This window comes from Amia ocellicauda, chromosome 19 (genome assembly GCF_036373705.1).
Source record: "Amia ocellicauda isolate fAmiCal2 chromosome 19, fAmiCal2.hap1, whole genome shotgun sequence".
NCBI classification, from domain to species: Eukaryota; Metazoa; Chordata; class Actinopteri; order Amiiformes; family Amiidae; genus Amia; species Amia ocellicauda.
In genome coordinates this window covers 17,787,108-17,811,286 of record NC_089868.1, presented here as the reverse complement: position 1 = coordinate 17,811,286, position 24,179 = coordinate 17,787,108, and the positions used below count along the sequence as shown (strand labels likewise).

The following is a 24,179-nucleotide window of genomic DNA, read 5'->3' as shown; positions in this document are numbered from 1 at the left end:
TACTCAGTTTCAGAGCTTTACAGTGTAGGCTGCTCTTGTCTGTTAATAAATGTTATAATGTGAAATATATGTAATTCCTGAGTTACTGAAAAAGTGGGTAGTTATCGAAAAAAATTATATAATATCAGGATATTTCTATTATTTTTTAAACAGATGTTTCAGTGAACAGAACAAAACTCATATGTTTGCCCATGCTTTTAACATTCAGGTATTTAGATTATAATTAGTCATATAAACTCTCAGGAAATGCTATTCTGTTAATCTGAAATAAGAAAAACATTGCATTCTAATACTTTTCTTTCAATCACTTACAGAGCATTCAAATTTGGAGCAAAATGGCCATGAGGTGCTGGATTTTAAGCACCACTGCCGTTCTTCTGGGCATTCTTGCCATCCCCATCCATGGAGGGCTGCTTTTGAAAGCCACCAGAGTCAGGAGGGACACGACCGAGGCGGAAGGCCGTCTTGCCAATCAAAGCATCTCCATGAAGGAGCAGCCGGTTATTTTTAACCACGTGTACAACATCAACGTGCCTCTGGAGTCCCTGTGCTCGGTGGACCTGGAGTCAGCGCCCAGCCGTGGAGTGAAGGTGGAGGAGCAGGAGGGGGCCTCGCAATACACCGAGCAGACAGGAGATCGAGAGAACCAGGTCACCTTCACCCACCGCATCAACATCCCCAAGCAGGCCTGTGCCTGTCCCGGTGCCTCCGCCGTGCAACAGCTGGCTGACCGCATCGAGATGCTTGAGAGGGAGGTGTCTCTCCTGAGAGCACAGTGCTCCTCAAGTTGTTGTGGAGAGAGTGCAGCTGTAGGTAAGGAAACAGGTCGATGGCAAAAGCAGGAATGATCATTGATGATGTATTATTTATTTTCCTTATTTTATGTTATTATTTTACCTCTACTCTTGGAGGACTCCTGTATCCCATGAATCAGATTGTATCTTAGATCAATGCTACCACCAATAGTTCAGATGTTCTTCTGCATTGTGTGCTTTGAGATTTTCAAAAAGTTAAATTGGGTATCACTTTACATTGTGTCCATAATTACTGTGTATTTACACTGTAATTACTTGGTAACTACCAGTGTAATTATGCCTGTTTACAATGTATTTACACTGTAATTGTGCATGGTTACAATGTTTTTACTGTGCTAGGGTAAGACTTGGTAGTTACCATGTAATTACAATGTAAATACACAGTTATTTGGGACACAATGTAAAGTGTTACCCATTACTTTGTTAGACATTCATTGTTGTGTGCCTGGGAATTAAGTAAATAAATGTGTACTCCTCCTGTAGTGGACTTGGTTATTTGTTTCCCACAGGTCGGCTAGACTATGTGCCACACTGCAGTGGGCATGGAAACTTCAGCATGGATGCCTGCAGCTGTCTCTGTGAGGAGGGCTGGACGGGCAAGAACTGCTCTGAGCTGCGCTGCCCCGGAGACTGCTCTGGCCAGGGTGTGTGCATAGAGGGCGAGTGCGTGTGCGACGGGGACTTCGCCGGCGATGACTGCGCAGAGGCCCGCTGTCCGGGAGATTGCAACGGCCGGGGGCTGTGCATTGACGGGGAGTGCGTGTGCGAGGAGGCCTTCTCTGGGGAGGACTGCTCTGCCACCCGCTGCCTCAATGACTGCTCTGACCAAGGCGTCTGCATCAACGGGTCTTGCCAGTGCCAGCCGGGCTATGTCGGGGAAGACTGCTCTCAGGTCACCTGCCTCAACAACTGCAGCCAGAAGGGAAACTGCAAACAGGGGATGTGTGCGTGTGAAACTGGGTACATGGGTGAGGATTGTTCTGCAGGTAAGAGTCCCTTTTTTTACCATTTCTGCTGAGTGATTCATTTTATTTTGTCTGTTAAAAGAGAGTCTTACTGTGTGAGTAAAATACATCTATTTGCTATAAACAAATGCATAAAGACTTTGATAGAGAAGGTATACGTTGAATTTGACGAATTTCAAGTCTCCTGCTTGTACAGTAGATTTAAGAAATATGTGTTGGCAAGATATGGGTACTATACTTACTGTTTTATATACATATTGACAGTGCTTTTAAGTTCTAGTTAAAGGTTTTTTTCTACAAAACAAACCCACTGAAAGTGCTTTATATAACCTGCTATTCCTAAGAACGCCTTTGAGTTTGTGTATTCATGTAAAGGTCTGTCTTTTCACAAAAAGAGGAAATGGACCAGTTGGTAATGGTCTGAGAATTACAAGAGATAAAGGAATGTACTGTACAATTTCTTTGGAGTGACATTTATTTGATAATATTTCCCTTATGGGTAAAGATGCCTTACATTGGCAGGTAGCATCTTATGTCACATAAGCACAAACTGTAGACAATCCCTGAATCAATCTTCAGTGGGGTCCGTGTGTCATCTTAAAGAGATTCTTTCTTTAGGTTGTTTGGCATGAGAAGGATGAATTGCATTACTACTAAAGCTCACTCACTCTAATTTGAGTGTGCTCCTAGCGGGGCTGGTACTGCTTATGCACTGCAATTATGGCGAAGAGTTCCAAGAAAATGGAGAGTGGAGGAGGCTATCAGAAAAATAAACAATTTTTTTATGCACTTATTTGGCAGTAAACAGTTTTACTATGGCTGTTTTTGAATGAGATCATTTATGACCAGGATATAGAGAAGGGTTATAGGAAGGGCTGTATCCTGCTCAGAAACAGAGGACTCTTTTCATAATATTCTGCATTAACATCTACTTCTTTATTTAAAAAATATCTGCATGGATTTCTCGGTTCTTGGCACTGTCCTGCTTTATGTAGTTCAGTTTTAACCTTATTTGTTGTGATTGAGCTTAAATTGATTATGCTCTGTTCTGAGGTTCCATTAAAACAATGTATCTATGAAAATAATATTATATATGTCTAATGGGCACAGATTCTGGACAAGGCACAGATGTGTATTTATCAGCTTGATCAATACACATTATTCACTGTGCTTCTTGCCTAGAATATAACACTGATAGGAATATTTTATTTTATGTTATTATTTTTTGTAAGGTAAAGTGTTTGCTGTGTTAGTCCATTATGAATCTGAACATTCTTGGCTAGCTCAACTGCATAGGAAGTTAGGGTTGCAATACGACGTATAATAGCTTTATTCACATTTTGTAGCCAATGAATGAACATTTATTTTTTTATTGACATAACTTTTTTCTGTAATATGCTTAAGTTTATTTCTGTAAATTGGGCTCAATTATTTCTGTGCCTGCCATTCACAGTCAGTCTAGACATCAGCTTTCCTTTTCCTACTGCTGTAGTCTGTCAGCTTTGTGTAGTATCATTCTGACAAGAATACATGGCAGAAAGAAAAGCACAGACAGCAGGCACAATTAAGCAAGCATTTTATATATATATAAAAAGATAGATATAGATAGGTGTCTATATATAGAGATAGATAGAAACAAATTGATTCATGTATACCTGACACATACACTTATTGATAAAGATCTAAGGGGATCATAAGAGTTTGTATGGCAAGCCAAATTGCCATTTAAAAATACCTCATAATACAATTTAAGATTTTGTACATTGAATTACAGATATCTCAAACTAAATCCATCTGAAGATATCTCAAATAGGACAGGATGTAAAATCGAGATATCTTGAAATAGACAGGAAGTCCATTCAAAACATACAGCATTTTCACATGATATCTCAAACTGTTTTATCAAATTGAATTTGAGAAAGTTTGAGATATCTGCAATTCAATTTAATATCTCTCTCTCTCTATATATATATATATATATATATATATATATATATATATATATATATATATATACACTCACCTAAATGATTATTAGGAACACCTGTTCAATTTCTCATTAATGCAATTATCTAACCAACCAATCACATGGCAGTTGCTTCAATGCATTTAGGGGTGTGGTCCTGGTCAAGACAATCTCCTGAACTCCAAACTGAATGTCTGAATGGGAAAGAAAGGTGATTTAAGCAATTTTGAGCGTGGCATGGTTGTTGGTGCCAGACGGGCCGGTCTGAGTATTTCACAATCTGCTCAGTTACTGGGATTTTCACGCACAACCATTTCTAGGGTTTACAAAGAATGGTGTGAAAAGGGAAAAACATCCATTATGCGGCAGTCCTGTGGGCGAAAATGCCTTGTTGATGCTAGAGGTCAGAGGAGAATGGGCCGACTGATTCAAGCTGATAGAAGAGCAACTTTGACTGAAATAACCACTCGTTACAACCGAGGTATGCAGCAAAGCATTTGTGAAGCCACAACACGTACAACCTTGAGGCGGATGGGCTACAACAGCAGAAGACCCCACCAGGTACCACTCATCTCCACTACAAATAGGAAAAAGAGGCTACAATTTGCACAAGCTCACCAAAATTGGACAGTTGAAGACTGGAAAAATGTTGCCTGGTCTGATGAGTCTCGATTTCTGTTGAGACATTCAGATGGTAGAGTCAGAATTTGGCGTAAACAGAATGAGAACATGGATCCATCATGCCTTGTTACCACTGTGCAGGCTGGTGGTGGTGGTGTAATGGTGTGGGGGATGTTTTCTTGGCACACTTTAGGCCCCTTAGTGCCAATTGGGCATCGTTTAAATGCCACGGCCTACCTGAGCATTGTTTCTGACCATGTCCATCCCTTTATGACCCTTTATGACTTTATGACCCAGCATCCTCTGGTGGCTACATCCAGCAGGATAATGCACCATGTCACAAAGGTCGAATCATTTCAAATTGGTTTCTTGAACATGACAATGAGTTCACTGTACTAAACTGGCCCCCACAGTCACCAGATCTCAACCCAATAGAGCATCTTTGGGATGTGGTGGAACAGGAGCTTCGTGCCCTGGATGTGCATCCCACAAATCTCCATCAACTGCAAGATGCTATCCTATCAATATGGGCCAACATTTCTAAAGAATGCTTTCAGCACCTTGTTGAATCAATGCCACGTAGAATTAAGGCAGTTCTGAAGGCGAAAGGGGGTCAAACACAGTATTAGTATGGTGTTCCTAATAATAGTGTATATATATATATATATATATATATAGACAGAGACAAATTATATATATAATTTGGCCTGTCTAGAATCTTTAAAAAAGCCTGCAAAGTTTATGTATACAGAAATAAATAAATATATATCATGGAACAGCTAAACCTACCGTGCACATGACACACACAAGTGATCAGTGGAAGAAGTAATTCCCTTGCCCAGAAGAAGATTAAAGCACTGACCCAACACCATGAGGTTGAATTGGCTGAAAATCATTTTACTGTACAGGACCTGATGAAGCACGCCTGCCAGGATTCCTGTCTCCTTGTTTTCTATGGCTGCTTGAGAACGAGATCATGTATGACCTCAGAGGTCAGGATACAGAGAAGGGCTTTAGGAAAACGTATCCTGCTCAGTTTGATTCTGAAACACGTAGAACTCTTTTCATAATATTCTGCATTAACATCTAATTATTTATTTAAAAAATATCTGAATTACTGTGCTTTGAATTATGTATATATTTTGTACATACTTGTATACTAATATCCAGTCACCTTCAAAATCATTGGAATTACATAAACAACACAGGTAATGAGGTTGAGAATTAAAATTTTCCAACATGTATAATATATTGTACTTTATTCATGATTAAAGGGAATCAACCAAAATTACACATTTCCAAAACAATTAAGTGTTACAATTATTTGCACCCTTGTTTTCAGTACTTTGTGCACCCTCCTCTTTCAAGCATTGTTTATGAGATTGTAGAACACAGTGGAAGGGATCTTAGACCCTTCCTTCACACAGAACCTTCCCAGATCCTTCATATCCTTCAGTCTGTGCTAATTCAAGCCACAATGGGATTTAAGTCCAGAGAGTGAGATGGCCATAGCTAAACCCACCACTGGTGTGTGCGGTGAAAGAACTCTATTTTCATGTCATCTGACCATTGCACCCATTTCTGACTGAAGTTCAAATGCTGTTTAGACAGACACACCCATTTGTTGGTTGCTCTCAATAAAGGCATTTTTCCAGAAACCCTTCCATTTAAGCTATTGGCATTGAGGTGGCATCTAATTGTAGATTTAGACACTTGTTGACCCCGAGATTAAGTTCTGAAATTATCCAAGTGTGGCCCTTGAAAAGCAATTTTTTTGTACTGAAGGTCAACAAACATATGTCTCCTTTCAATTGTGAGTAATTTGCTTTTCCCATTGGTGATGGAAAATAAAGGAATTTTACATGTGTGTTATCTCATTTTTATACCCCAGTAAAACAGGAAGCCATGGAAGGCCACAATGCAGTTCCTTAATACTGGGATTAGTTAAAAAAGAGTAGAATGTTAATGCAGATTTAATTTTGTTTTAATTTTATTTATAAAAACCTTTAGGGGTTGCCAATAAATTCGGCACTGTTTTGAGAGAAAACAAAAGTTAAATATAAATGTTTTAGAACAATTGTATTAATATTATAAAAAGAGTTGGCCCATATTTATGAGCATAAAATATATCTCATTGCCTGTGAAGTGCCAATCATTTTGGAGGTGACTGTAATACTTACATTAGAAATATTCATATGACTTTCACACACAGATTTTGATCTATTCTTATGTATGTACCAGGTTATTGTAATTAAATCATATTGTACAAAAGCTATGTTTTCATTCTACTCTTAATGCTTTATTTTAGGTTATAGTCTGAAAAATTGTCTTGTGACCAATATTGTATTCCATATTGTACATATCAGGATTATGATACTGCTATATTACAATTTCCTTGCAGAAAATGTGTCAAATCATGTAACCAAATTTGAAAGATATCCTGTTATTACCATGTAAAATTAGGCTCACTTCTGTTCCCTCTTGTTGCTCAGCAGTAAAAGGTTAACTGCTCTTCAGTTAGCCTCCAATCTCATCAATTCAAAGCATCAGTTTCTTTTAAGTAAACTTTATGTATCCTGATATTCCCTTTTTCTCACTTTAACAACACAATGCCTTCTCTTGGATGTATAGTTTTTGACATTCCATGGACCTTTGAACTGTTTTGGTTTGTCTCATCTGTATAAAATGCAGTCTTTAAACAGTTCAAATCATCTGACTTTTAAATAACGACTTCCGTGACTTGTTAAAATGTACCTTTCTTGGCTCAGAGAGGGTCCTGTTTTGTGACTGCAGCTTCTGGCTGCATGCCTAGATACTGACCCTAAACCTCCAAGTGCATGTGCTTCCAGTTCTTCACTGTTTCATTTATGATTAATGGACAGCAGATACTCTAACTTTGTCCAAGGGCATTTGAGCAGTATGCCTATATCAGAGAAGTATAATTTTGTTCCAGCACTTTAGCCTTCTGTATTTTTCATGTATTTTAAGGCAGTCGTTTTCTTTTTCATAAAATGTTCCTGATATCAATTTCGTTCTGGTGTTGGATGTAACACCTGGTCTGGAAATTGTCTTGCTGTGTAGTCTCACTGGTAGCATCCTGTGGACAATTCCAGAATCAATATACATTCATTCCATTTGCATTGTTGTATGTTGTATTTCCACTTTTAAACACATTTCAATAATTCAAAAGACTTAAACAAAATCGCTTAGACAAAGGCGATAATAAAGTGCATGATAAAATGCAAATTAACTATTTAGACACATTTACAAAGCAATTTTTAATAAAGAGGTATAAATAAACATTTTAGTAAAATAACAAGAACAAGTAAAATATTTATTAAATTTGTATAGGAAATTGTTAAAGAGTTAATCTGAAGTGGGTATTCATTGATAAATATAGTAATTGGAGCTGATTTTACTGTGGGTCTTGTATTGAAACTTGACTATATACCCAATGTGTGGGTATTGTTTTAAAATATATACATCTATGTATTCAGTTTATTGTTCTTTTCTTCTGAATTATGTCAAGAAATGTATTTAGTAGAGCATTTTCTGATTCATAAACTTGATATTATCCCTTGGTTTCCATGTCAGTCTGCAATGTATGCAAAATACTTTTGAAAGCATCTTTGATGTTACTTTCTTTTCATTCAAGTAACTAGGGATGTTTTATGTCTGATAACTTTCTTGTAAAATTAAGTTATTTATAAGATTGTATCAGAGTTTTCACAGTGTAAGCACACACAGTATTACTTTAATCCTCAGAAATGATGCACATGGCTTCACTGATGTCATTTTTCTTTGTTAATTGTCTTGACTGATTCATGCTTTATTAGCTGTCTGCAAACTGAATGGTGTCCTGGCTTTGCTCACTTGGCTGTGCTCAAGTTTGCCCTTGGAAAAAAACAATGTGCATATCTTATGTAACCGTTTCTGTACTTCTAAATGAGTTAACATTTGTCGTTGCAGTTGCCCCACCTACAAACCTCAGAGTAGTGGGAATCACAGAACAAACCATTGATCTGGAATGGGTTGGCTCCTTTATAGTGACTGACTATTTTGTCACCTATGCACCGACCAGCCCCGGGGGGGTCCAGTTGGAGATTAGGGTGCTAGGAAACATCACCAACTGCACCATCAGGGAGCTGGAGCCTGGCATTGAATACAACATCAATGTGTATGCTGTGCTCAACAAAGTTCTCAGTGTCCCAGTCAGTGCCGTGGTCTTGACATGTAAGCAATCACTTCCATTGTAATCTTTCATAGCATTCGCTCGACCTCCACCTTCTCCGTGCAGTTGTATTTTCCAAGATACATTGTTCATTGTGTTGTTGTTGTTTTCCAAGAGAAAGCTATCCTACTTTCTCATGTTACTTTATATTTGCAGAAGCTGTTTAGTTGTTCGATTGTACACCAAATTTTCCTAGATTAGTTTGATCAGTTCTCATTCCCAGCTTTTACAAACATAGAGGAATACCTGTACCCTTGGAATAACATTTAAAACCGCAGAATTCAGCATTTCTGATTAAACATCCTTTATGGATGGTATACTTCAGCTTAGCTAATGTTGTTAGAAAACAGCAGTAGGCACATGACTTCCAAGCTCTAATTATGAAAAAGTTGCAAACTGCATCAGCATACTATAACCTTTGTTAAGTACTGATGTGTTGATTTAATTTCCATGTAACCTAATATTGGTAATTCTTTGTTCTTGCAATATGTGAAATCTAAAAATGTATAAACTAATTTGATTCATTATGAAGAACTGTAGGAATGTTATGAAAATACATACTTCTAGCTTTTTTGATCAAGGTTGAAGCATTTTACCACAAATGTCACACAAATGAACTGTGACGGCACTCTGCACCTCAAAGGGATATGGCCTAGGTCTGCCAACCGTGAAGTGAGGAGACATCAGACACCTGGTGTGTGACATACCAGCTTGGAAATCTGGCACATAGACATCCTTGTGGGCAAGGCTTTCTAAACTAACCCCTCCGCCATTGGCGATATGCAGACGTGATGTACTGGAAAAGGAAATTTTCATTTAACTACAAATGTTTAACTGTTCCATATGGGCCATTTGGGCATTTTGTCAAAATTACACTGCGCCGTCGGCCTCAATTACAAGTCATCAGCAGTCTGATTCCTGAGATTGCAACTAATTGAAAAATAATAAAGAAGAATGGAAACAGATTACAAGTTGCACCAGACGCATTACTTAACAAGTGAAAATGTATGTGTCAAAACATGTACGCAGCTGTCAAACATTTCTGTGAAGTGTACTGCAAAGGCCTTTATACTATCTGCAAAAGGTCCTTACAGAACATCTGAGCAAGACACAATCAATTTGTTTAACTGTCATTACAATTAAATTCTTTGGTGAGTTAATAAGATGAAACTACATGCAGCCAAACTGTGATTAGGAGATCCAGAACCCGAGATAGAGAAAGCTGTTGTATTGACATGTTCACTGGAAATTATCTGAAATTAAAAGCTCTTCGACTTTAGCATGTAATTTAATCCTTTCATAACAGACAACTCAATTAAGTGTTTTGAATATGCCATTTGGAAAGCTTTTAAGAAAACAAAGCTTCTCTTTTTATTTAACACACCCTTTCAGCCTCATTAATAATGTTGAACTTCATTTAAACAGAAAACGAACTTCTTGGTGCCTAGACAACAGATTAAACTGAAAAACTGATCCAAAATACCAGGGCAGCTGATGTAAAACAGCACGTGGTTTGGAATTCTCCTGTTGCTGACGACCTACATCCCCCTGGGAAAATGATGGGCCTAGCAGCCAAGCTGATGATTGATTGAACATATAGAAGATGGAGACCGATGATATATCTCTCGTTGCCTTATAGATCTCTCCACTCCAGAAGGTTTACTTTTCAAATCCATCACTGAGACATCAGTGGAAGTGCAGTGGGAGCCGTTTTCATACTCTTTTGATGGCTGGGAAATTAGCTTCATTCCAAAGGTAAGAATTACTGATGTGGTAAAACAAAGATGTATGTGGCACAACTTAAAACTTCATTACAGGGACAGCATAAATATATATAAAGACACTAATATTATATGTAATGCGTGCGTGCTCTCCCTCCCTGTGTTCACCACATTGTTGCTTTTATTGGCTTTTTGGATTTTTAATTGGATTCCAGAAAGCTTGTTTTTCCTCCCATATCATGCACGCATGTTTTCTTTCTCTGTGGGTTTGTATCTGTTTTAAAATGGAGTTCAAATGTATAGATTATGCTATAATTCCAATAGTCTTGCTAGCTTTATGTTTGATCATTGCTTTACTACTGTATATTTGGAAGTGGCAGCACAATTGATGATATCAATGTGACACCACCAGCCTTGAGAAATTAAATAATTTTCCTATGCATCACACTAAGAAATACTATCTGCTTCTCAAATGACAATTAAAAGCCCTGAGAGAACTGTAAACTACAACTATGGTCATTTATTTGTATTTCAATGTGTTTAATCATACATGTTTATGACTGTATGGAAAGAGATTGTTTCTTTAAATGAATCTATCTAAGGAAATTAATGATTGGGACATACATAGACTGGATTTGATTAAAATCTAATTGTGTTTTTTAAAGATATTTTTGCGAATTAATGTTGGTGTTTCCATGGTATCCAAAATGTTGATCGTATCTATTCTGTTGAATACAATATGAAATCCAGCTTGAGCACGTGATTTGTCTCCATTAAGCTCTTGTTAAAAAGGACATCAAGCCATTATTACCAGACTGTTGTGCTTGAGGCACAATGACTGTTGACAGGTAGCTTTCAGAGCTCAGGTTTAGTTTAATAAAAGTGATTATAAGATGTTTGTAATTTGTTAAAACCAAGGTCATATGTATTGAATCCCCCAAAATATTTGTTCACTCATTAAGTTACACTCCACAGAAAAAACATATTCTGTAATCAAAAAAATCTTAAAATAACTCTTACAGTGAATACCAAATATATAGTAGGTGCCTGTAATGTCTGTAGCAGAAAAACAAAGATAATAAAAGTGGTACCAGCACCTACTAAAGATTTTTACTATAACACAGTAACATAGAAAACATTGAAATATAATTTTGTTTTTATATTATGGAAGGAGTTAAGTAAAAAATGCAATAACTTGATAAACACTAGAAACCTCAGGGGTACGCAAACGTATTTGTCTAATTGTAAAGACTGGAATCCCTGCTTTACCTTAGGGAAGTTCAACAATTTAGTCTTGACTAAGTGTCATTACCTGCCCTATTCATATTTTTAATACATTTTCTATCTGTTTCTCACTGGAATGCTCTCAGGATGAAATGAAACATTAATACCACAGCCCACTGGCTCTCTCTGTTAAGCCACTCGTGCTTCAAAAGGAAACCTTCCAATTTCCACTATCTTTCCCTCTCAGACTGCCATAGTAGCAGCACCCTCTTCAGTCCCTTATAGGGCTGCGCTGCCAGCTGCCTCTTCCTCAGCTGGAATACCTTCCGAGTCTCGAATCACTGAGCTTCCACAGGTTGTTTTTATTAGAAATGATCACAGACATCTTCTGTTCATATAGAGCAATAATATTTGTTTCCCCTTTCTTGATTACCTGAAGATATCATTATTTAGAACCATGTTATTGTATTTATTGATTTTACATTTCTATAAATATGACATTGAATCACACTAGGAATGCAGACCCATAAAATGCATTTTATTGTTGACCCCACTTCAAGAAGTTATGATGAATGGCAATGAATTGCAATGTCCAACTGCAAGAATCTGACAGAGATATATATACATACACATATGTGTGTGTGTGTGTGTGTGTGTGTGTGTGTGTGTGTGTGTGTGTTTACAGTAAAATGCCTGGTCTGTGTGACTTAAAGAAATCCTGTCATGGAATTAATTTACATAAAAGGAACAATGCTTTTCTTTCCTGAAAAATCATTTGAGTGTTTTGCTACAGACATTGATATTGATTCTAGCTGTGTACTCTGTGATCTTTCATGTTAATACGAAGTTGGGTTTCAAGCGCAACTGTTTAACGTACAATGAATAGGTGCACTGTTCTCTGTGAAATTATCCAAAGTGCAGGTGCTTACGTTCTGATAAATAAGGATAATTCATCACTAATTGCCTTGATGCTAAGCACGTGTCTACGCTATAAATAATTGAGTGGAAACAACCTTTAGTGAGAGAACACTTCCCACTTGTCATTACTACATTTTATTTATGTATGTATTTATTTATTTATTTATTTAGCAGAAGATTGTTCATGCAAGCTTAACCTATTTTGTCAATCAGTGCTGAAGTCCTCATATTGTCTTTTAGCTCATTAAAGGTCACAGGAAAGAAGATGATTTAAGTGCAATAAAAACTCAAACCCTTAACTTTCCTGACAAAGGAGGAGTAATGCTTTTGTCCCCTCTATCATTAATATTATAATGTGTGTCTAGGGAGATAGTGGGCCCAATTAAATCAATAATATACACATATCCCTAATTTGAAAGAGTTGCAGCTTTAATTTTAATTTCACTTTCTGTTGGTAACTGTAATCATTCTGTATTTTAAGTGCATACCCAAGAGCCAAGTGTTTGTATGCCTGTATCTCTTGTGAGAGTTTTTGCAGCTTGTTTTCTCGCAAGTATTTTCTTGATTTAATACCTCTACAATGTGACCACTCCCATGGCATTATTGTGCACAACAAGATCTGTGAGAAGGTCATTTGGCACAGCAAATCATTTTAGAACTGACATGGCGAAATCCATTTGCAGTAATGGCGCTTCGCAGTAGGAACATTTTTTATTTCATCGGGCCTGTGTCTAAGTACTCCTTGCTAAATAAGAGATACAAATAACCTTAAAGCTTTTATAAATGCCTTTCTGTTACAAGTGGGGTTTATTACTTGTTCAAAGTCAAATTATGCAAAATGTATACTCTTAATATGGTTAATGTACACTTTGAAAATCCTTGTGAAATATGCCTTTTAGTTTGTATTCATTCTTGTTCTTCAAAATGTAACAATCTATTGAAAGACCTTTGAGGTTAAAAAGGTGATTCATGAAAATAAATGTTATGTAAAAGAAACATAAAAGGTATGTTGAAGTCAAGGTCCAGTTTACCACAGAACAGCAGGATATACAGTAAATGTGAAGCAAACAGAGATGATGTTATAGGGAGAGCGAGGCTAATGTTAAAGGAAATATTGAATATGGTAGGCAATGGATTTACATTGTCTTAGATGTCTTCTGACAACCTTTTAAAGATTAAGATGAATTAAGGAGAAGGCCATGTTCCTCTCATTTTCAAGCTTTCCTGCGCATGTAATTTATGGAAAGATGAAGATGTCAGAAATAATTTTGTACACGATGAAGCGGATGCAGTAGAATGCAAATGCTCCATGTAAAGTGCTTTTTTTTTCTTGCTATTTCAGGATAATGAAGGTGGAATGACTGCCCAGCTGCCGAGCACCATAACCTCATTCAACCAGACTGGTCTAAAGCCAGGGGAAGAGTACACTGTGAATTTGGTGGCTCTGAAGGACCAAGCTAGGAGCCAGCCTGCATCAGCAACTGTGACAACTTGTGAGTGACTCAGAAATCGTCAAATGGCTCATCATTTTGATATAATGAGCATAAACATTTATAGCCTTCATTAATGTAATTATGTAATTATTTCTAACTATTAGAAAACAACAATATGTTATCAAATACTAGCAGCTTTTTGTGTAATTTGTGAGGTTAAATGTTATTTAGCACAGGTCTTTATGAAATTATGAAATTGCTTTTGAAAAACATTATATTTGCGTTTTTCAGTCAACTTTTACAGTTAGAAATGTAGGAATTTTAATGATGCCACAAATGCTTGACAGATATGTCAAGGATTATAAAGAAGGCTGTAGTACAACTATTAAATAGGAAATGTCATAGTGATTAATGGGTCAGTCTTTCCACAATTATGCAATTAATGTAAACTTCATCCAGGTATTTCCTCAGAGTGTCAGAAAAAAAGAGGGATTAGATTTCAATGAACTGTTTTATAACACTTCAAACTAAGTGTGCACAGTGAGAAATGCATTTAAATGAATATGAATCACTGCTGGCTGTAATTAACATAATTGTAATTATTTATAGACAGTAGTTAATATGTAATACACATTCAATAGATAGAGATACTCTGTTTTTAGTTAAAGTCCTGTGTAAGAAGATGTATATGAACAATGGGTCAAAGACCAAGCTCAGAGGTTAAGCAAATAATAATTCAGAAAGGTCCAAAAACTGGTATATTATGTTAGACACTGTTAGTTTTAAGTATCAGGGTTCACACAGAACTAATCCCAGATGAATAAGCAACCATTTCAAAGTAAAATAAAATACCTGCTTGTAAGATAGTTATACAGAAAGAAAGAGTACATTATTTAAATCTGATTCTCCAGCTGTCCGAACTCATGAACTCTGTATTTACACTGACTTGTAACATCAAGTCAAGTCAATATATGGTCCACATAATATCTCTTTTCTTTGGGCAGTTCACTCACAACTGATTAGTAAACATTTTCCACCGGTGTTTCACCCCAAGAGAAGGTTTGTTTTGTAGCCGTAAGCAAAGTACTAATCTTAAAGCAATCCAGCAGACAAATGAAAAGTCAACAAGCTATCCATTATATTAATATATATATATATATATATATATATATATATATATATATATATATATATATATATATATATATGAAGATTTCTACAACTTTACATAATATAAAGTTTTATTTTACCTTGAGAGACACTTGTTCATCTGTGGGTTTCTTAAAAAAGTTTTTGAGGTGGAGCAAAGGTCCTTCCTCATTCTCCCAACCTCCGAACGCCCACACCACCAGACATATTGCATGAGCAGTGGGGAAGAAAACACAAGAAAATAACCCCAGGCTGGTAATTAGGTAGAACTAAAACTTCTGCTGTTTCATAAGTGGGCACTTTTAGGTACCATAGTTTTATATTAGTGACCTCATCGGTTTAAATTCTGTAAAACTCCTGCAGCCACCCTCTATAAAGAACAGATTTCCATCAGGGTACATAAAATAGCTAGATTTACATGTATACCCTTGTCCTGTTCCACAGTGCACCTTCACGAACAAGAAAATAAAAAACTCACTAGTCACCGTTAAGTTTTATATTGCCTATTTCAACAGTGTCCTGTGGCACCAATAGATGGTTATTAAAATGTGCAAATTGTAAATCTTTCTACTTTGAGGACCTAGATTTCTATTTAACCAATATCCTGCTTCTGAGACATTTTCCCCGTTTGTACTTCCTGCAGTCCTTTGAACTCAACCTAATGGTTCTCTGCATAACTGTCTGTAATTCTTATCTTGGAACTGCTAATGTGCATTTTAAAATCACTGTCAGCTCTTGTGTTGGGATCGTGGCTCATTGTTCCATGTGGAGCTCTCTTTGGTAGCAGGCATACAAAACGGAGACAAAAATCATTGATACTTTCATCTCAATAACTGTAGCACAACTAAATGCCTTCACGCATTGTAACCAATCTCATACACATGTGAAATGAAGACATGTTCTATTGAGGGTTAGAATAATGTTCAGTCCTGTTAGATTTCAAATTAATCAAAACGATGCTTGCAATAAAAATGACCTCATAAGAGCCTGTAATTTATTATGATGCTCTTCTTCACAGTGATTGATGGTCCGAGTCAGCTGATGGTCCGAGATGTCTCAGACACGGTGGCCTTTGTTGAGTGGACTCCTCCGAAGGCAAAGGTTGATCAGATTGTGTTGCGGTGCAGGCTGATTAATGGCGAGGGCCCCAGGACCACCTTCAGGCTGCAGCCCACCTTGAGTCAGTACTCTCTGCAGGTCCTGCGGCCAGGCTCTCGCTACGAGGTGTCAGTGAGTGGCGTCCGGAAGGGGAACGAGAGCGATGCCATTTCAGCTGAATTTAATACTGGTAAGGAGGGAGATCTCTACATTTTATTTGGAACGGTGTCCCACTGAATTGAAGAAGTAACGCCAGAAAAGAGACCTCAGGAACAAAGTCAGCTGAAGAATACTTACATGTTTCTAGCTGTTAGTCCACTGCTGAGGTGATGTCTGTAAATTGCACCTTCATTTATGTTTCTTCACAGAAATTGACGCCCCAAAGAATTTGCGTGTTGTCTCCAAGACTTCCAGGGTTCTGGACCTGGAGTGGGACAACAGCGAGGCGGAGGTGGAGAGCTACAAGGTGGTGTACAGCACACTGGCAGGAGACCAGTACCATGAGGTCATTGTGCCAAGGAATGATGGATTGACAACCAAGGCAACCCTAACAGGTGGGCATAGCATGGGATCTACGGTCTTTGTCAACTCAGCAAAGTCTCTGCTGGTGGTGGTGACTGTTCTTCTTCATTTAGTTGAAATGACACCAGTGTTATAGATTTTGACTTGATTAGTGCATGAGCACCTCCCAAAGCATTGCTAGGTGCTTGATTCAGACCAGTTAGAATATAGTTGTTAAAATCAGGTATACAGTGTTAAAATCGAGAATAAAACTGAGAAGAGGTGATTTAAATCATTTGACGTGAATATAGTGCTTTTCATTTTAATGCAATAGGATCTTCATTTCTTCATACTGCATGGTGCTTCCTCCATTTGTAAGAAGCATTTTTGGTATTTCAGCAGTTATATTTGCAATGTTGAAATTTGCAGTGTCTGGTTTTCCTTTATGCAGTTTCGAAAGAAAAAAAAAGATTAATGAAGACCATTCTCTCCTTCTTTTCCATGTAAAGCTTGCTTTCAAAGCTACTGTATTGGAATGTATCCAGGTTTTGAAATGCCCTGTCAACAGAACTGCAGAAATCAATGCCTGCTTTCTCTGTTTCTGTTAACTGATGTGGTCAGATTGATTTTAGTTTTAAATAATAATTGAAAAAATATATACTTTGCTCAACTCTTAACAAAATGCTTCGGACTTGTTGTGTTGCAAGCTTTCATTATTGCGGCGTATTTAACAAATCTTTACCGAAACGTTTCTTGGAATGCAAGCATTTCTTTTACCTTTCATATTACTACTTCAAAGGCTGTAGAAGTCTACTATGTGTGAATTTTTCTCACACCAGCTGAAAAACAAATGTTTGAGTTTGTATCACGATTGACTGATTTTATTGATTATTTCCCTCTCAGATGCCACCTTCACATAGAGTTATGTCTCTTTATTGTGTATGATCTACAGAATGAATACACATTACTTTGCAAATCACATTTGTTTTGAGCAGTGAGGACAAGCATTCATCAGCAGTAGACTAGATGGTTTCATTAGTATTTAATGTTAATTTCTTCTCCAGATTTGGTGCCAGGAACCGAGTATGGCATTGGAATATCAGCCACTCTGGGGGGCAATCAAAGTGATCCAGCAACAATGAATGCCAGAACAGGTTGGATATCTCTTTTATGATCTTTGTGATGCCAGGACTAATTATTTTTCCCCATGTACACAAGGTTCTAGGTCTGTGATGCAGTCTTAAGAAAAATCATTATGACAACAAGCTGGGGCAATACAAGATGTAATACATTTCAATATAAAGTAAAGGCTTTCAATAATTATTGTCTGCAACGTTCTACTTTTTAACTACTTTTTTGATCCTTCTACAAGGACTCGACAGTCCTATGGACTTGGCAGTGACAGCCTCCACAGACAACACCATCTCGCTGCTCTGGGGGAAAGTCCACGGGCCCATCGAAAACTACAGAGTGATGTATACCTCGTCTACAGGCGTGACATCGGAGGTGACTGTCCCCAAAGACAAGTCAGTGGTCACCCTGACTGACCTAGAGCCCGGGACAGAATACTCCATAACACTGACAGCACAGCGGGGCCGCCAGCAGAGCGCAGCCGCAACTATCGATGCTTTCACAGGTACGAGGAACACTCTTTCCCTGTGGGAGCTCACAGGACTCCTAAAGCCAACAGCATTATCTATTGTAATTTGTTTCGGTTAAGCCTCCTATAAACTACTGAAAGCATAATCTTTCAGCTGGATCTTTAAAGAATTGATCTGAATTTTAACTATTACATTATTCTGTGTGTCAAAGACCTGATAAAAGATAACTGAAACAACAGATTGCACATGCTGAATTGTGATACACACAGCTCCCTGCAGGTTACAGTGATGCAAAGCATACTGATGCTTAAACCCACAATTTTATTTGTACTCTGACTGACAGCAATTGCTTTTGGAAGTTTCAGAGCCTTCTCTGTATAGTCCTTCTTTGAGTTGTAAACATACTTTTATGGTAATGATACTCCCAAACGATGTGTTCTCACATAATTAGCTTTTTTTAGGTTAGAAATATATTCAGCATCTGTCACACATTAAAATGAAAAGAAGGTTCTTGATGAGCTCTTCTTTTCGGGGAGGAGTAAGCCATAAAACTGTTAACCTCATCATATACTTTCATTCTGTGTTCTCTTTCACCTGCTCTCAGAAAACCACATTGTTTTATTTCAGTTTTCTTTATTATATTATGTATTATGCAGTAAGTCTGTGTGATATCTTCTGTAATATATATCTAGACATGTTTTCTATACTGTATTACTTGAGCATTGTATGCAAATATCTCAGCTTTAATTTGCATGAATACAAAGTACCTTGATCCACGAATTTCTAGCAAACAGGGATTGCTTTCTACTCCTGAAACATCACAGAATCCCCCTGAAATTGTCATCCTTGCGTGTGGCCTTGGTTTCCATCATCATCCTATCACCATTCGTACTGAAACATTACTCTTTCTCACTAATTCTGGTGCAAGCTGCATTTCATTTCCTGCTCTTCTGCTTCTTGGTGTCGCTGCTCTTCTACATCAAGCCTTTTCCTTCTGCTGATGGACACCCTTTTGCATCTCACTCACTTTTGGCTCTCAGCACATTGCTTACGTCACAGAATTCACCCCCCATGCGCCCAATGCATTCAAAGCTTGGTGTCTGCCCATTTGCTCATCACCTCCATTGCTTTCTGCGACACATTGCGGTGAAATGGCTTGCGAATGGAATGCTGTATCTCCTGAAGTGGTTATCTCTGGGATTATCTGTGCGCGCTGTTCCCAGAGCACTGTCCTTGACCAAACACTTTGGGTTCCAGGCTTCCGACCGGTTACACAGCTCTACTTCTCCGACATCACTTCCTCTACAGTGACAGTGGCCTGGAGTGCCCCCGCCCCACCTGCCGACATGTTTATCTTAAACTACAACCCGCAGGACCACGGCGAGACCCTAGAGGTCACACTGGAAGGCTCTAAGACCCAAGCAACCCTCACCGGCCTACAGCCTTCCACAGAGTATATTGTCACATTGGTGACCGTACAGGGGACTATACCCTTTGAACCAGTAGTGGGGTCGGTTATCACAGGTACACCTTCAATCACAATAGTATATGCAGGATGATTTGGTACGTCTGTGTATTGTACAGTATAAGTAAACATATCTCTTCATTTAGTGCCACAAGAACCAAAGTTATCACATAAAGACTGTTTCATAAAACACAATTGTCCCTAATCCCTCTCTTCATTCAGAAGATGAAGATTAGGTTTTCCTAGGTTGGTTCTAATTGGGGTCTGCAGATGCAGTGATCAGATGAGAGAACACTACATTTTGCAGACTTTTCTTGGCACATTGTTAATTAAGAATTTCATACACAGCTGCATTGCAGTTTTTTTGTCGTCGTCCCCCCACCCCCCCATTTGATGTTTTCATTCTAATGAATACTTTTGTATGTAATCTTCTCTTAATTATTGCTGCTGGAATATAGAAGTGATTAAAATATTTAACCAAGGCAAGCTGTTGTTTGCAGCTGCCACACTAAGAATAACACATATTATCTTAAAGCTTATTCAGATTCCTGCAATACAGAGATCTTTCTTTTGTACAAAACCACCTGCATAGTACTAGTTGTCTAAAGCCTGCCAACAGAGAGACCTATGTCACCATTTTAGAAAGCTGCCAATCACCCAGAAGCATGAGGATTGGGTGTTCTGCATGCAGTGATGCCATACATGTTGTGTATATGTGTGTCTTATTCTTATACCTTTGAAACAAAAGTACGAAATGCCATGATTATTTATGATTTCTCATTATTATATTTGCATTTCAAATCACATTGTCAATAAGGCTGTGATGCACATTTACGCTGAATAATGAAATGAACGTTTCAATTAGTATTGGTCACATTTTAAAGAGATAAAGGTCTACACCAGGAAAGATTATAAAAAAATGTGTTTGTATGATTTATTACCACAGGGAGAACTTTTATGTATTATATTCAAATATGGCACATAAATACTATTTTGTAACAATTCATTGCTGCTATATGTTGTTGCAGTCTATCATCATATTTAACTTTTAAGGAATACTTCAATATTCCGACAAAACTCAGTGCAATCCCTGTGATTGACAGTTACATTGAATAGAAATATTGGAAATATGCATACATGAATAATTACAACTGAATTGCACTGGGATGCTATATTCCATCAGAATTTAAATGAAGCTCAAGACATTACTTTAAATTGTTAGCCTACTTCATAAATTACAGCTGCCATAATGACATTACACAATGGCAGCTGCTTTTTCTTTGTTTATTTTTTTCATTCTCTTTTCCCTAACCTCTGATTCAGATTATCTGGAAATATGACAGATAAACTCAATCTCAAGTGTTGTCTTTAAATTATTATTCTCTGTTCCTCAAATTATTTCATAATTCTTTTGTTTTCTCCCAGATTAAACCATTAACATTTACATAGTTTTTTTTTTTCCTTTATAACCTTCCCTGTCAAGTTGCTTCATTCAATCCTCAGGGAGAGAAGAATAAAAAGCCAGGTTCTGGTCCTAAATATTCCCCAGTGGTCAGAAACACTCAATAACAATGCAAATAGCCAGCTCTTTTTCTCATTGTTTGCTTTAACCCATCGAAATACTAAGCACTCACTTTTAATATGCCTCCACTAATTTAATCATGCCGTTTTTGTACTGGTTCTGAATCATTTGGGAATAAAATGTTTTCGATGTAGATTCTAATCAGGCAAAATTATGGGTTTTCTCTAGCAGCATTTAAAAACTGACAAAAAGGAGGAATCTTTACATACCAATTGTATATTTGTATGCTCCAGTACAAAAGCCATTTATTTGAACTGAATGCATGTGATAATGTTGGTCGATGTGAATTATTCTCTTTTGAAAGCAAGCTCTTCTGTTCCAGTCTGAAAGTAAAAGAACTGCGCTCAAATATTGTTTGTAATTCATATGCATCAGACATAGAGTACTGTGCAATGGTTTTAGGCAGGTGTGAAAAAACGCTGTAAATAAGAATGCTTTCAAAAATAGACATGTTAATAGATTGTATTTATCATTTAACTAAATGCAAAGTGAGTGAACAGAAGAAAAATCTACATCAAATCTATATTTGATGTGACCACCCTTTGCCTTCAAAACAGCATCAATTCTTCCAGGTACACTTGCACACAGTCAGGGATTTTGTAGGCATATAGTCAGGTGTATGATTAAACAATTATACCAAACAGGTGCTAATGATCATCAATTCAATATGTAGGTTGAAACACCATCATTAACTGAAACAGAAACAGCTGTGCAGGAGGAATAAAACTGGGTGAGGAACAGCCAAACTCAGCTAACAAGGTGAGGTTGCTGAAGACAGTTTACTGTCAAAAGTCAAACACCATGGCAAGACTGAGCACAGCAACAAGACACAAGGTAGTTCTACTGCATCAGCAAGGTCTCTCCCAGGCAGTCAGGGGTTTCCAGATGTGCTGCCCAAGCTCTTTTGAAGAAGCACAGAGAAATGGGCAATGTTGAGGATCGTAGACGCAGTGATCGGCCAAGGAAACATACTGCAGCAGATGAAAGACACATCATGCTTACTTCCCTTCACAATCGGAAGATGTCCAGCAGTGCCATCAGCTCAGAATTGGCAGAAAACAGTGGGACCCTGGTACACCCATCTACTGTCCGGAGAAGTCTGGTCAGAAGTGGCCTTCATCGAAGACTTGCAACTTGGCAGCAGGTGCTCTGGACTGATGAGTCAAAAATTGACATATTTGGCTGTAGCAGAAAGCAGTTTGTTCGCCGAGGGGCTGGAGAGCGGTACACGAATGAGTGTCTGCAGGCAACAGTGAAGCATGGTGGAGGTTCCTTGCAAGTTCGGGGCTGCATTTGTGCAAATGGAGTTGGGGATTTGTTCAGAATTAATGGTCTCCTCAATGCTGAGAAGTACAGGCAGATACTTATCCATCATGCAATACCATCAGGGAGGCATCTGATTGGCCCCAAATTTATTCTGCAGCATGACAACGACCCCAAACATACAGCGACAGTCATTAAGAATGATCTTCAGTATAAAGAAGAACAAAGAGTCCTGGAAGTGACGGTATGGCCCCCACAGAGCCCTGATCTCAACATCATCGAGTCTGTCTGGGATTACATGAAGATAGAGAAGCAACTGAGGCACCTAAATCCACAGAAGAACTGTGGTTCGTTCTCCAAGATGTTTGGGCCAACCTACCTGCCGAGTTCCTTCAAAAACTATGTGCAAGTGAACCTAGAAGAATTGATGCTGTTTTGAAGGCAAAGGGTGGTCACTCCAAATACTGATTTGATGTAGATTTTTCTTCTGTTCACTCACTTTGCATTTAGTTAATTGATAAATATAATCTAACATGTCTATTTTTGAAAGCATTCTTACTTTTTTTCACACCTGCCTAAAACGTTTGCACATTACTGTAAATACAACCAGTCTGGGTCTTTTTGGAGAGCTGTTGGTTTATACATTTCAATCACTTGGAAGAAACATTTTCTTCTAATAAATTAAAGCTGAAAATATGATTACAAACAAGATACAAACACTGCAGGGTTTTCCTGTCTTAATGTTGTCTTCTAACTGGCCATTAAAGCTAATTTGTAAGCTTAAAGCAATATAATGGATACCAGCTCGAAGAACATTTTCTGGACTTTCAAATTATGTCATCAAAGGGAATGGTGTCCTCATTACTGTCATCCATTGTTGTCCAGGTATGGATCCTCCCAGAGAGATTGCTGTGTCTTACGTCACTGAGGACTCGGTCACAATTTCTTGGATCCCCCCGATTGCAATATTTGACTACTACAAGATGTCCTACCAGTCATCTCGAGGTGCTTTGTTATTACACAAATCATATTTTATTCTACCTTTCATAGAGTATTACATAAAACAAAAAGACATGAAAGAAAATCTCTTTCTTGCCTCCCACTTAAGATTATTTTTCCGATTTTATGTTAATTAAATAAAAAATGAAGAAAGACTTCTGTAAGAAAAAAAAAAAGTGGGATTATGATGATAATGTGACTAAACGCAATCTGCAAATGTAATGCTTTAATACATATACAGGTAACACTTATTAAGCAGTGATTAATAGTTAATCGTTCATAAACCAGTTAGAAACCATTAATCAATTTATAAATTATCAATAAACCATTGTAAGATATTAAACTGTTTTGGGAGCTTTGTAAACACTATTTTGATTCAAAACTGTATTAATGATAAATTATATCTTATACATGTTTATTGATAATTTATACATTTAATTAATAATGGTTCCTAAGTGTTTTATAAACTATTTACCAAATCATTTATTAATGAGACTGTAATAAGAAGTGTTACCCATATATGTAGAAAGATTTATATATTTTATTAAAGTGATTTACTTAGTATTAGCTTGTGTAAATTTTTGAAACCGTGTTACATTTTAAAGTCTCACTATTGTTTTTGTTGTT

At 37.4% G+C, this 24,179-nt stretch overlaps 1 protein-coding gene across 1 annotated transcript in view; it reads left to right on the top strand.

The window, feature by feature from the left end:
• Positions 1–321: 321 nt before the first annotated feature.
• tnr (tenascin R (restrictin, janusin)) overlaps positions 322–24,179 on the top strand; it is a 39,488-nt gene continuing 15,630 nt past the window's right edge. The window contains exons 1-11 of the mRNA XM_066692357.1: positions 322–813; positions 1,325–1,801; positions 8,337–8,600; positions 10,238–10,353; positions 13,804–13,954; positions 16,062–16,331; positions 16,510–16,695; positions 17,707–17,796; positions 18,015–18,278; positions 19,501–19,767; positions 23,439–23,558. Coding sequence (XP_066548454.1) covers positions 336–813; positions 1,325–1,801; positions 8,337–8,600; positions 10,238–10,353; positions 13,804–13,954; positions 16,062–16,331; positions 16,510–16,695; positions 17,707–17,796; positions 18,015–18,278; positions 19,501–19,767; positions 23,439–23,558 — 2,683 coding nt within the window. The 5' untranslated portion in view covers positions 322–335. The remainder of the gene's footprint in view (positions 814–1,324; positions 1,802–8,336; positions 8,601–10,237; positions 10,354–13,803; positions 13,955–16,061; positions 16,332–16,509; positions 16,696–17,706; positions 17,797–18,014; positions 18,279–19,500; positions 19,768–23,438; positions 23,559–24,179) is intronic.